The sequence below is a fragment of the Fukomys damarensis genome, unplaced genomic scaffold (assembly GCF_012274545.1).
Source record: "Fukomys damarensis isolate Sample0158 unplaced genomic scaffold, DMR_v1.0_HiC HiC_scaffold_15, whole genome shotgun sequence".
Classification (NCBI taxonomy): domain Eukaryota; kingdom Metazoa; phylum Chordata; class Mammalia; order Rodentia; family Bathyergidae; genus Fukomys; species Fukomys damarensis.
In genome coordinates, this window is record NW_022900927.1 from 59,959,433 (window position 1) to 59,974,937 (window position 15,505).

General features: G+C 35.0%; 1 protein-coding gene across 10 annotated transcripts in view; it reads right to left on the reverse strand.

Moving 5' to 3' along the window:
• The window catches only part of Anks1b (ankyrin repeat and sterile alpha motif domain containing 1B), a 1,036,613-nt gene that overhangs the window by 757,998 nt on the left and 263,110 nt on the right, over positions 1–15,505 (reverse strand). For all 10 annotated transcript variants that reach the window (XM_010629141.3, XM_033763852.1, XM_010629138.3 and 7 more), the window contains exon 9: positions 9,648–9,794. In XM_010629141.3, coding sequence (XP_010627443.1) covers positions 9,648–9,794 — 147 coding nt within the window. The remainder of the gene's footprint in view (positions 1–9,647; positions 9,795–15,505) is intronic.

Below are 15,505 nucleotides of genomic sequence, written 5' to 3' on the forward strand. Positions count from 1 at the left end.
TATATATATATATATATATATAGACTACATGACTAATCTCTTCAAAGAATTCTCTATGTGATTCATAAATCTGATTTTTTTATACCACTGAGATATGAGGAAAAATGATCTAGCCATACCTTTAACTTTTTCTCACGGCATACTTCCTTGCCATTGACTCTCTAAACTTTAGCATGTTTTGATCCGGATAGTTTGAGAAATATGCTGGTTTCTTATTTAAAAGTTCTACACTCAATTTGACTCTTTCCTCTCACATTTCACTATGGGCAAAAAGAAGAAACCAAGCCATACGTTCAACTTTTATTTAGAAATGTCCTCAGCTAAATATCCACACTCACCGCTTATAGTTTTTCCCATGTAAGTGTAGAGCACAATTCGGTCAAGCTTTCTCCTCTACATAAAGTATCTCCTTTCCTCCAGTTTTCAGTAACATATTTCCCAATTTCTTTTGAGTATTTACCAGAAATACCTGTTTTCCAGTATTCTATCAATAATCATTTAGGTATTCTCAAAATGAAACAAGTTTCTTGACCATTCTCACTTCTTCAGAATCCTAACCAGTGATACCTTTCACATCCATGTTTCTACACTCTGTTTATTTGCAATTTAGGTTCTCTAAGGCAACGCATATTTTCACTTCTGTCATCAGAATATTTAGCATTCATATTTCTCTTCAAGGCATCCTAGGCTTTTGTTATCATGCTCCTCAAAATTCTTCCATCAACTACCCATTGTTCAATCCCAAAGCCATTTCTATATTTTTGTGTTTTTCATACAGTAGCAATTCATTTTCAGGAACCAAACATCTATATCAGTTTCTGAGGGCTACCATTATAAATTATCACAAATTCAGTAGATTAATAATTTAAATTCATTCTCTTATACTTCTTAAGGTCAAAAGTCCAAAATAATTCTCACTGGGTAATGTTGGGGTGTTAGCAGGGCCAGTTCTCCTGATGGTTCTAGAGGATGTTCCATGGTTTGGTTTTCTAGCGTCTAGAGAGTGCCTGCATTCCTTAGTCCATGGCCCCACTCCTCCCACCTCTGCTTCTGCCATCACACATATGTGTTGGACTCCAGCCTCCTTCCTTCCTCTCACAGAGACCATGACCAACCCACATAACACAGAACATATCCCCATCTGAAGACCCTTAATCATGTCTGCAGAGTCCCTTCGCCATGATGTAACACATTCCACAGTTGTAAAGATTAGGATGTAGACTACTTAGGGAAAAACTACTCTGTCTTCACAGCCATATTCATTATTAACTGAATTCTGTTTAACTCATATTCTCAATTAAATTGTTTAAAGCATTGCCCTCCCCGATTACCCACCTAACACTTTGCCATTTCCACATTTTAAACACGAGCTCTTTTAAAGGTTTCAGGAAGAAGAAATTCAACAACAGAATAAAATTACATATTGAACTACACAATTTTCAGAGCTGTTACTATTTGAGTAATGCCTTGACTCATTATTAGTATTCATATTATTTCCAAAGTATTAGTAGTTTCATTACAGGGGAGAAAGTTAAACCTTTATCCTAAAACCATAACTATTCTTAGTTAAAAGATACCTAAGGGATCATCTCAATTTCAAGGATGAAGAAAGTAAAGTCCAGGGAGGCTAACTGATTAATCCAAACTGTAAAATAGAAGAGAGAGAGCATGATTCTAAGAATACCCAATGACTAACAATATTGAAATCTGCCTCGAGAACAATCAGAAAGTGCTGCATTTATATAAAAAGGTTCTTATTCTCACATACGTCCAGGTAGATTTTTTATTTTAATATTTGAGCTTCTCAAGTATCAAAGCACATTTTATTAGGACAGTTCTCCAAATAGCTAGAGCAATCTCAGAAAAAATTCATTACATTCATGAAAACAGAGGTACATTTGCCAGACTGCTAGATACTATGGTTATTAGGGCAAATAAAAGAAATTCTAATGTTGTTGGTCAAATAATTGGTTTGGAAAATCACAAAGTCTGAATGTCAATATTCACATTATAAACTATTGAATTGATAATGTTTAGAATGGGCACAATTCTCCAAAGGTTTTCTTTACAACCTTTTGTTTGGAAAACAAAAGAGCATAAATATGATGTTCAAGTTTCTTTTCATTGTATAGCCAGGGTCTAGATAAACACTTAAAAATATCATTAGCAATTTGAGGGTGGGTCAAAACATAAAGTTTATTATGACTAAAAAAAAGAGACATTGTTAACTAAAATAGCTTTACCTTTTATGGTAATAGAAATAAAATTTTTCTAACAAAAATCAAAAGTATGAAGAAGAAAATAAAAATTGTACCAAAGACAAATATTTCACTGAATGTAATTCCATATCCCAAAACACACAGATGATTTTATATAAACCGAGTCACATTTATATCAGTGGTATGAAAATGTTTTTTGCTCTTTTTCTTTAGGGGAAAAAAAGATTTCTTTTCGTGTGAATAGAGAATTGCAAAATCATTTTTATGGCTGCAGAGTATTCTATGACAGAATGCTCCTTAGTTTATTTAACCAATCCTCTGTTGATATGAATCTTGTTTATAAACATTCATCTTGTTCATGTACATTAATCTTATGTTCATGCTACAATAAGCATTGATGAACATCTTGTACTGACCTGGTTTTCTGTGTGTGTGTTTTGTTTTGTTTTTGCTTTTTTGGTACTGGGGATTAAAGTACTAACCTGTTTAATAGCTTGGCCAATTGTCTCTAAGGTAAATGTCTACAATGAGAGGCACTGGATAAGAGTACACAGGTTATGTACACTTTAAACTCATACCTGATATGAAGTTTGCCTGCTTTTTTTTAAAGCAATTTGCTACTACTGGTACGCACTAAAATCATTAGATGGTAGGAGGGATGGTGGGTGGGGAAGGAGAGGGGAGGGGTGAGAGGAAGAGGATGAAGACCCCCATGGAGGGGCTGCTGGATGACAAAGAAAAAGGGGTGTGTGTGATGGGGACAGGCCACGAGGAATAAGAGGCTAACGCAGCCCTGCACGGTTAGTCAGGGGAGTGGGATGCTTCAGTCTCAGGAGAAGACTACTGACGTGATTGGTGGTTGAAGTTACGGAATCAGGGAACACAGCTTGTTGTGAACCAGCGGGTCAGACTTTAAGTACAGTTCCATCCCAAGCGAATGCTGACATTTGTACATCCTGACCTCTGTGAGGGCTCTGACATCTGTGAGCTGATACAGTTTCAAGCACGAGGTGGAGCACCAGCTGTATTCATTTTCCCGACTGTCTCCGGCACTTATCAGTCACTACTCATATTTTCACAATCACGCTGGGACAAAAAAAGCCTGCTCAAGACAACTACCTGCCCACCTGCTGGAGAGACCAAAGAAACAGAACACACCTGAAAGTGTGTTAGAGAGAGTGCAGCAGCCCCTAGGAGCTGTCTTGACAGCCAGCTTGTGCACCGTATTACACAGAACAAAGCAGCCCCATGATGGGCATGTTTAACTCCTCCATGGGAATACACCACATTCAGGTATCCACAGATGTTTGAGAGTGACTTTCTCTAGAGCAGCAAACAGGAAGAACTGATCGACATGCACAATCCTGCCCAAAGGGTGACTATGGGGATTGATGGCACTAGCCCTAGCCTTAAGCTACCTGAGGCCACGCTGCTGGCCTAGTCAGTTGCTATCTGTGATGACTATGTCAGATGTGGCCTCCCACCTAGCAACAAGATGACAAGCCTACCAGCCCTCAGAATTAATCAGGCTGTTTCTCTTGAAGTTTGTGAAGATAATCACAAATAACACTCACAAACAATTCAGTCTCAAGTCTGCCACTGATTACTCCTTACACCTTCATCTATGTGCCCTTCAGATAAAAGAGATCTTTTTTATTCACTGCAAAATCCTTGTTTATATCTTGAGGACACCAGTGGAAGCATAGAACCATATTCAGGCATTTCATTAGGGGCACAATAAACATAGCTGTACTTGAGGAAGAAGACAACGCGGGGTGAGTCTTTACAGAGATTGAAAGATGGGCCAGGATGCTTGGGAACAGCACCCACAGATCTGCACAACCTTTAGAGCTAAGGCTTACCTGGAAAATGCATCATATTTGAAAGGGCCCAAGGCCAAATAGGCCTCCATTTGGAGGCCGTGACATTTTGGGACTGTTTCTCATGTTTCTCCAAAATGCTTCCCAAATCTGAATTTCAAAGATTCATTTGCTGTCAGCAGCTTTGCACTTCAAATCCAATGCTGCAATACCATCCACAGCATGTTGACTATGCAATTGATTCTTGAGTGCACTCTACCCTGATCTAGGTAGGCTGATATGCTATGAGACATAATGTCTCCCCATGACTTTTATTTACATGTCACATGCAATCATGTTTTTCTTTTTTACCTACAGAAAGAGTAGGGAAACTTGCTGCTGTTATCTTTTTACATCACTTATTTGTTCTCCCTCCAGGCACATGAAAGTCTCTGGAACGGATAAAGATCAAGTCAGGATCAAGGGCCTTCATGTGAATGCTGAACTATTTGGGGCTGCCTATTTTGGTTATTCTGGGGATAAATAAATCCAATGTGCCTTCCACATACACTACATTCAAGAGTCTGTACTCTTCTGCAGTCACAAAACCTGGTAAAGGGACAAGGGTAACAGCAGGAGTACTGGTGACAAAAAGCATCATGGAAAGTCCTGTGAATATGACTGTAACAAGTCTATAAACTCAGGAGAAAAACAGCGCTGGCCAGAGCAGCCTTCCTAGGTCCAGGAGAAAGCACAGCCAACATGGCCACAGTAGGTGTTTCCCACATGTCTTAACGAATGGGCTGCAAGGGTGTTCTTGTCTTCTAAAAAAAATTTCAAACATAACAGGGGCTGCTAGCCGCTCATAGGAGAGCAGCACGAACATGGTGACAGTGAGCACAGAGGTTATGGGGCAAGCCATTGAAAAATCAAGTCAATGTTTACTTCCCAGACCCTGCTCATCTCAGCCTTTCAGAGCAAAGTCCACATGAGTGAGAGGGATGGAAAACAGCTGGCCCCCCGCCAGCAGGATTACCTCTTTAGTAAAGAGCCTCAAAGACCTGTACTACTCATGGTGCAGAGGTGCGTGTTGTCTAAGACTGAGGAGGAAAGCACTGCCATTCACCACAATACAAATGATCAACTCAAAATCTCTGCTGTAACACTTTCTCTAAAAACAGGAAAAGTAACAATAACACAATGGCAGCTTATGATCAGGCCCTGGCCTTTCTTTAACTTCCCCTAACTTGATATCTGTGAGTAAATGAATAGAAGACAAAATAAAATGTTCAAGGTGACTCTCAAAGATATCAACCTATATTAGAAAAAAAGAGAAGTTTAAAACTTGGAAAATACAACATATTCCCAGGAATAAAAGCAACCAACAGGAAAAATGTAAATAAGACCAGGAAAATGGTCTGATAAAATTGTTTTTAAAAGTCATAGCATTGACTATTTCCTCCCTTAAACGCTTACCTGGAAAATGAGGAATGACACGTGAATACCTAGCACACAGCAGGCACTGTGTAAATGACAGTGATTATTAGGGTCAGCAGTTGGGAGACAAACTTGAGTTTCATCATATTTCCTAAAGTAGCCTGAATCATTTGCCCTTCTACTCTATTGCCCAACTTAAGTCTTATTTAACTGCTTTGAAATTACTTATAAAATCTCTATTGATGCTAAATCTTAGTATTTCCAAAGAATTTTAATTGCCTGATGCCATTTAGAAATCTAAATTTTCATGAATTTGAAAGAGATTTCTTGTAGCAATTTCAGTCTAATCATAATGAAAAGATAGAGTGGGGTATAATATATTCATAAGCATGAACTCCAAAGTGTCCATCTTTTAGCCTATTGGTTCTGATTTTAGCATCAGACAAAGGAAAACAGAGATCTGAATACAGGATCACTTCAAAATCTAGACAAAAATTGGAAATCAGATTGATGTTCTAATTTTGCAAGTGAACATTTTCTTTCAGTCTAAAAATGATACATCAGGAACCAGATGTATGGATAATTTGGCTCCCAACTAAGTTTATATTTTTCCATAATATTCATATATCCTGAAGGTTTTATGCCTTGAATATAAAAGATATTTGATAAATATTTATTGGATTCAATTAAAGTAAGAGCTATTAATGTACAAATAATTTATTTCATTCTTAAAAATCTGGTTTATAAAAATTTACATAGAATTATATTAATTGCACTGATCCCAGACTCCTGTAGGCAGACTGGAAGGAAATGGGCTGCCATGAAGCTTATACACACAAGTCTTATGCCTTGCTGATTTCTCATGGTCTTCAAAAATGCTTAAAACATGAAAAAAATGTCTTCAAATATGAAAAATATCTCAGTTTGGATGTTTTAGTTTTGTAAATTCTAAGGCTGTGTTATTGAGAAAAATGCATCTATTCATGAATTACTTTGGGGCAAATAATTGCAAATGAAAATTTTCAAAAACTCTTTAAATATTTACAGTAAAAATTGTTTATTATGGAATGAAATTTCATTTCATGCTGGTGACTCCTTTAAAAGGTTCTAAAACAATGACACTGTAAGCTCTTTGTAGGAAGGAACTTACTGTATTTATAGTCAAGTAGTATGTTCTCCACACTGAAGTCCTGGACTAGTCACTGAATGCACTGCACATTTTGTATTTCTTCTCTAACTCTTCAATATAAATACTGTTTCTCTAAATCAATCTCTTTCAATTTTAAATTTCTTCAGTGCATATTGTTTCCCTCTGTTTCTGGTTATAAATCCTGATGCACATTACCACTAGATCTTATTATTAGATTACAGTTTTCTTAAAATTCTAAAACAACAGATATTTGATCATCTTTTAAAATCAAGCAATATACAAAATATTAAGTGAAATAAAGTAAATAATAGAATTAGGTTTTAAAATTACTATTTGTGAATGGCTGAATCATATATCCAGAAAATCCTTAACAATAAACTAAAAAAATAAGACAAGCTCAAAGATGTTTCAGGTTTTATATATGTAAATATTTATGTATATATATTTTTAATTGTAAAACTATAAAATTCTCAATATTATTTTGAAATTAAAATACACACATATGTGGCAGATAAATAAACACATACCTCAAAGAAGACACAAGTAATTATCCCAGATATACATTTTTAAGAATTTAGACTTAAAAGAATGTTAGTTAAAAAATCTTGCTCATGGTTTGTTAGATTAAATCCAGTTAAAAAAAAAAAAGACTATTTCACATGAAGTTTCTGTATTGAATACAGTACCCAGGCATAGTGGTGCATGCCTGTAATCCCAGCACTCCAGAAGCTGAGGCAGGAGGATTACCTCAAATTCAAGGCCAACCTAATATATATATATGATATATAAAATCTTAAAAGGTAGACTTTTTAAACTTGACTTAGTAATTATAAAATATAAATTGTGTAAAGCGAGCATTCAAGTAAGCTAATAGTATAACACAGAGTATAACACAAAGTAATAATGTTAACACTGAGTCATACTATTTACATATTAAGAAAGGAGAAATAAACAAGATTATAGAAGTGAATCCAAAATATATAGATGAAATATGAAAATAATATGAATTATTATTCAATGGAAAGTCCTACAAAAATGAGGTAACTAGTGAAAATCAATTTAGAGCCACATTTGTAATTTAGGTTTTTAAAAATCCTAAATAAAATAGAAATTATATATTAAACCAAAAATAGCTTTGAGAATTTAAATGAATTTGATAGTTGAGAAAACTATACAACAGAACTATGGGCGCGCACGCGCGCACACACACACACACACACACACACACACACACACACACACAAATTAAGGCAAAAGAAAAGCTATAGGGCCGGGGATTTAGCTCAGCGGGTGGCCTGCTCTGCAAGTACAAGGACCTGAGTTTGATCCCCGGTACCAAAAAAAAAAAAGCTATATATCAGAAAGCATTTTGTGGTAAATGTAACTACTAAAACCTTTAAATATCTAAAATAACAGAGGAAATAATAAATTTACTGAAGCAATACCAGTCTTTATAAAAAAAAGCTAAAGATAAAAATCTAATATTAAAAAATTATAAAACAAAACCATGTCACTAGCAAACCTAATAAGATTAAAATTTTGAAAGTTCAAATGCAAACATTAGTACTAAGGAACCAGATGTAATAATATTATTGATGATTTTTAGATCAGCAGAGCAATGCAATGATTAGAGTAAAAGCCCTTTATATTTTATTTTGTTCAAAGAAGTCTACTTTTTATTCTGTAACAAAGTAATGGTTAAAATATATATTCTTATAAAGACATTAATTTTATTAAAGAAAAAGTATGTAAAGATATTCAATATTGTAAAACAGCAACATAAGAGTATATTAATAAAGTTAAACTTATGCTTGTTAGTTTTCTCTACACTTTATCCATGTATATATGGGGCAAAAAAATCTATACTATATGCAAAAACTTTAAGTGGAGATATGAAACCTTAGAATATAATACTGTTCATTGATGAGCTTAGCTATTCTGACTATATACAAGGAAATGTGCAGATATAGGCCACAGATTTTGAGAATCAAAGGATTATGTTTCCATTTTACAAATATATTGCCAAAAGTTCTGTAAATATAAGAAGAAACTACCTTAAAAGTCTGATGAAGAAATTTTCAAGTACTATGATTGATGTGAATAACCTATGAAGTGTCCTACAAAAAAATTAATATTGGCATTTGAGTTGCTAAGACTCTGACATGAGGCCATGTGGAAAATGATGATTTCTTAGACAACTCAAAGGCTTCATATTTGTTGCAAGCAAAAAATTTTGAGACATAACACTTTTCTGAACAATTACTGGGAATTATTATCTATCCTAGCTCATTTTTTTCTACCCATGCTTTATGTGACTGACCTTTTAATATCATATTCTTTTGTATTCAGTTTCTTTTCATCTTGTGTAGAGATTTTTACTGTGCCTTCAAAATTTCCGAACAAATACTTTGCACTTTTCTGCAACTCCTCCAAGGGTTTATGATCCATAACTCACAAGAGGAATTTGAAGTTAATATGACAGAATTAAAATTGACTTAATGAAATGATGAAATGATTTCAAACTTATGGGCAGTGCTTTAGTGTTCTGTTTTCATTTTTTTATTATACTCCAAAACCCTCGGTAGGATATATATATATATATATACACACACACACACACACACACACACACACACACACACACATTATTCTATAATGTTCCCATTATACTAATATATATATATACACATATGTATGTATATATGTATATATACATATATACATATGTATGTATATATGTATATATACACACAGTCCTAATATATTTCCTTGTAACCTTTTACTATTTTTTAAATAGCTTATTTCTGGATCATGAGTACTCAAAAACCTTATAAAGTGACAAATTTTATCTCAACCAAGCATTTTTAAATAAAAATTATGTAAAATATGTCTTTACACATCCACACTCATCCACAGCAAGTTAACTAAAGAAAATTTCCAAAATGAACAAGATAAATGAATTTTTGAAGGTCTTATTTGGTCTTAAAAACACAGGCAATTATTTTTAAGTTCTACTGTACCTTAATAAAAGCAAACCTTTACCTGTGCAAGCATGGGAAAGCCAAGGTTCCTACATCCATTACAAGGAGTTAATGCTTCCCAAAGTCCTGAGGGCCCGCAAGTGTTTTCATCATCATCTTCTTCTTCTTCCACTTCTCCTGGTGACAAATTTATTGTAGATGAAGTTCTCTGAAATCAAAGTTATATTATACCAATATATTATGTCAATGTTATTCAGATATCTTAACATCAAATTACATAAATATTTGTGCTGTATTTTGGCAAGCAAAAGTGTGCTCACTTCTAGGCACAGTTATCTGACTGTGCCATGTGACTGACCAAGAAATACATACAGTTCAACTTATGTTAAAAAACCTGGGTGAGAAAGACATGAAACAATGACATTTGTAATGAAAACTAGAGCATGATAATGACATAAGAACATATCTGAATAGCAATAAATAAGGAAAACTTTATGATTTATCAAGAATTTAAGCTTACACATAAAAGCAAAGGAAAATACAGTTAGGTGATGGCACAAATTACTTGGATGAAACAGGAATTGCTAATAAAGCCTATTTCTTTACTATGCTGCCAAAAATAAACTTCATAAAATTTTATATCATAATATGACAGGGGTGATACTTTAAAATTTACAACAATGCTTCCATGTTAACCAGACACGTTTACTTTTATTACCTATCAAAGTCCACTAGAGTGACAGTAAAGGTTTATTAAAATGTCTAAACCACAAGGACAAGGACAACAGGAGAGATGTGACTAGTGAGCAACAAGAGAACTTCTAGACAAGGATGAGTAGCTTTTGGATAAAAGGTGGGGAGGTAGTGTGTATCCAACTTAAATTGAGAAGAGCTGGAGGGCTCGGCTATCAGTAAAGGTGCTAGATTGGGCAAACCCAGAACAGAAACCTATCAGAAGGAATCTGTTTCCTCTGTCCACACACCTTCTTACTCAACAAGGAAACCAAACCTTTACCACTGGCAAGAAACTAGAGGTTTATTTCCCCGAGGTGTTGAAGCAAGGGGACTATGAATTTTAAGACTTTATATACACTGAACACAGAGATGCCTCTCTAAAAGCGGGAGCTGAAGTTAAACTTGTACACAGCAAGACAACTCTCCACCTTCCCAGCTCCTTTCCATATTTGCCTTAGCAAACAGGACAGCTGGGCTTACACGAGTCTCTGTACAAAAAGCTACCTTTAGGATGGTGTGAACACACTTTGTCCCGTCCAAAACTCATTTTGGAGTTTAATGCCCGAGAGAGTAAAAATCCACCACTTTTTTCAACACAGTACTCAAAAATCTAGCCAAAACTTTGAGCAAGAGAAAAAAATAAAAGAGAAGCATACAGGAAAGGAAGAAATCAGATTATCACTACTTGCAGATGACATGATACTCTACACAGACGAGCCAAAGAATTCCATCAAAACACTCTTAGAACTAATAACCAATTTCAGCGATGCAGCAGGATGCAAAATCAACACATAAAATATCAATAATATTCATGTACACTAACAATGAACCTAACGAGAAAGAAATTATGAAAAAAATGCCATTCACAATAGCATCAAGCAAAATTAAATACTCAGAAATCAACCTAACCAAGGAAGTAAAAGACCTCTACATTGAAAACTACAGCACTCTTGAAAAGAGTTGAAGAGGACATCAGAAAATGGTAGAGCTTGGAGTGGTGCTGCATGCCTGTGATCCTAGCACTTGGGAGACTGAAGCAGAACTGTTGTGAGTCAAGGGCAGAGTGAATCACATAGTAAGGCCTTGCGTCAATAGAAGGGAAGGGGGGAAGGGGAAGGGAAGAGAAAATGGAAAGATGTCCCTTCTCCTGGATAGGCAGACCCAATATTGTCAAAATGGCCATACTCTCAAACTGTTACAAATCCAATTCAATTTTAGTCAAAATTTTGAACAGCATTCCTTATAGAAGTAGATAAATCAGTCCTAAAATTCACATAGAACCCGAAGAGATCCAGAATAGCAAAAGCATCTTGGACAACAACAGCAAAGCAGGAGTGATTACAATATCTGACTTCAAGTTATACTACAAAGCAATAGTGATGCATGGATGATACTGGCACAAAAACAAACATGTGGATCAGTAGAACAGAACAGAGGACACAGAAATGTCCCCAGATACCTTCAGCTGCCTGATCTTTGACAAAGGGGCCAAAAAAACCTATGTCTGAGGAAAGACAGCTTATTCAACAAATGGTCCTCGGATAACTGGCTATCTATTTGCAGAAGACTGGAGCTGGACCCATCTCTCTCACTATGTACAAAACTAAAATCAAAACTGATCAATGATTTAACATTAACACAGAAATTGAACATACTGGAAGATAAAATAAGTGAAAAGCTTGAAGACATAGGTACAAGCAAGGACTTTCTGAACCAAATTCCAATTGCACAGGAAATAGCAGTAAGAATCTACCAATTTGATTGATTGTATAAAATTTTAAAACTTCTACACAGCCAAGAAAACAACAGAGTGAAGAGATAACCTACACAATGGGAAAAGAAATTTTGCCAGCTATTCCAAAAACAGGACTATATCTAGACTTACAAAGAACTCAAAAAAATTAGATTAGATCACCCAGAATAAAAGAATCCATCAAGAAATGGGCAAGTGAAATGAATAGATTCTTCTCATAGGAAGTAAAAATGGCCAACAGATATATGAAAAAATGATCACTATCTCTGGCCATTAGAGAAATGCAAATTAGAATAATGCTAAGATTCCATGTTATACCAGAAAGAAAGACAATTATCAAGAAGTCAACGAATAACAAATGCTAGTGTAGCTGTGGTGAAAAGGAGCCCTTCTACCTTGTTAGTGGGAATATAAACTAGTACAAACATTATGAAAATCATTATACTAAGAACTTAAATAATCAATTTTTAATGACAGAACTGTTTTTCATTAATTATTTCAATCCACAAAATATCCTTTTATAAATGAGGAAACTAAAGCACAGAAACGTCAAATGAATCCCAAGGTCACACAGCTGATAAGTGGCAGAAAAAGAAACATTAAGTCAGACTGCCAGACTTATTCCAGACTGTAGACCTTAGTTGTCCTTAACCACTACTATGTGACCCCCTCATTTGGCACAATATCCTACAAAACACAATATAAAGAAAAGCCAAGCTGATGTAGTTGCAGCTTAAAAGAAGAGGTATATTTTTAGCGTTTCTGCTACATGAAGATACTTCTCAGAACATTTTGCCATCTGTGACAGCCACTGAAATCTTCTGTAATTTAGTACAGAGCAGCTCGTATTTTCATAAATACATGTTTCCCTAATCAGTAATAAAAGGTGATGATTACAGTGCATTTTGTCTCCTTCAGATCCTCTCCGTGAAAAAGAAAAATCTTGAGCGGTCTAAATCTTAATCTAACAAAAGCATGTATATACAATGCTCCATCAGTATGGTCCACAAAAACAAGGATAAAACGATCCGAGGCACCCTTCACCAGTTCACAATTTGTTAATGGTTTGTCCCTCAACGATGATACAGCAAAGTACTATAAACCATCACATACTTGGCTGAGAGCTATAAATATTACTTAGATCAACATTCCACTTCTTTTCCACTTTTGTTAATGATCCTGCAATTATTAAACCCAGTCATACTGTGAGCTTCCTCAAGTTCCTTCTTTCTTAAAAAAATAAAATCTGTTTGTGCGTGTTGTGGTTTTGATCTGGAATGTCCCTCAAAGGCCATGTGCTGGGGGCTTGCGGTTGCCAAATGATGGGTGCTGGGAAGGTGATTAGATCATGAGGGCACTAACTTCATCAATGGATTAATCCACGGTGACGCAGAGCTGAATGGGCTGTTAGGAGTGGGGCCCAGGGAGAGGAAGCGAGTCACTGGCAGCGCCATCTGAAGAGTATGTCTTGTCCTCAGCCCTGTCGCTTGGCGTTCTCTCTCTCTCTGTCTCTCTCTGACTCTGTCTGTCTCCCTTCCTCCCTCTTTCCTTCCTTTTCTTCTTCTCCCTCTCTCTCTCTTACTGCATCTTAGCTATCATGAGGTAAACAGCTTTTCTGCCACGCCCTTCTGCCATGATGTCTCTGCCTTGCCACAGGCCTAAAAGCAGCTGACCATGGACTGAAACCTCTGAAACCACAAGCTAAAATAAAATTTACTCCTTTAAATTGTTTATGTCAGATACTTTGTCACAGCAATGAAAAGTGACTATCACAATGTCTCTTCCCTTCTCATAAATTTCTATTTCCGAGTACATATAAAATAATGTCCAAATTCTTTAATCTGTCTTCAAGGTTTTATGGTCGAACTATTTTTTGGCCTTTCTTTTTATTTCATTATACTCATCTCATATTCCAATCAAGTGCAATTGTTTACCACTGCCTAATAATGCTTCATGCTTCTATTCATATTTTCCATCTAATATGTACAGTACACTGTTACTAGTTAAGAATGTAGCCTCTAAGATTAAATAGTGCTCAATTCAAATTCCAACTTTTCCTCTTATTAATTGTACAGTTTTGAGAAGATATGACAACTGTCAGCCTCACTTGCCTTATCTGTGCAATGGAAAACAACAGACTTTCTGCTATTATTTTCTTATAATCCTATGGATTCAAAATACAGTACCACCCTTACATAAAACTTTCCAGATATCCTACAAACAGAAACAATGTCACTTTCCTATGTATCTGTACTGTTCTTCATGTGAATGTGTATTATGGCATTTCATATACACCTGAAATGAGAAATGGCATACTGGGAAAGAAATTTAGCTTTGAAGTCAAATACATATATATTTAGTCTTCACTCTGCAACTTCCAAGCTTTGTGACTTTCAGCAAGTCACATAATCTTATTAATCCCCAGTTTCTTTATCAGCAAAAGTTGGCAAAATAAGTTCCAGTTTGGAAGCGCAATATCTGGATAAATTAATTGCTTGCCAGTGAATGGAATATAAAAATAATAATTATTACTATTTTTATCATTATCTTTATCCTGAACGAGTTTACAAAGTGTGCTTGTGGTGCATGCACACTTGCACACACACGTGTGCCTTATTATCCCCATTTAATTGTGAATTACTTGAAAGAAAGCATTGCCTTATTCACATTTGTATCTCACACAAATGTATTATGCAAAATGGAACCTAATAAATATTTATTGAATAAGTTATTGAATGAATGAACTATCATTTTCATTTGACTACCTAGAAAATTTTACAAATATTAAGGTGTGTGTATAACTGTATCACAAATACCATAATTGCTATTTTATTTTTAGTCTGTATTAACCATTACAGTAACTTTAGCAGAAATGAAATATATCAGTGGTTTAGCACTGCCCCCTAAAGACAGTATAGAAATTTGCTGTGTAAAACCATAATTTTAAACTTTATTTCACTAAAAATTATTTTGGAAAGATTTCACAAAACTAAATATAATCTTCAATTATACAGAGAAATGAAGACACATGAACACACATAAATTCAGGGGTTTCCCTTTAATTCAAAAGTCTTTTTAATTTTTTACTGGAGATCCAACTATGTCCCTAAAGCCCCAGAAAACTGTGAAAATCCTTTTACAGAGAATAGACATAAATATATATCATTTCAGCCTATTAGCATTCCTGATTAATACATGATAATTATATAGAAGAAAAATGAGACCAATTACCCCTCGTTACAAAGCAAAAATGTTATAATGCATAAATACCATGGAGAGGCAAATGTGAGTTCAATCAAACTTTCTAGAATAATTGTGAGTCTAACATTGAAAATGGGATCTTCCTGTGAAGTGGTGTGTGTGTGTGTGTGTGTGTAATTTTCATGTATTTATGGTATATAAAATCATAATTATGTATAATGGTGATTTAC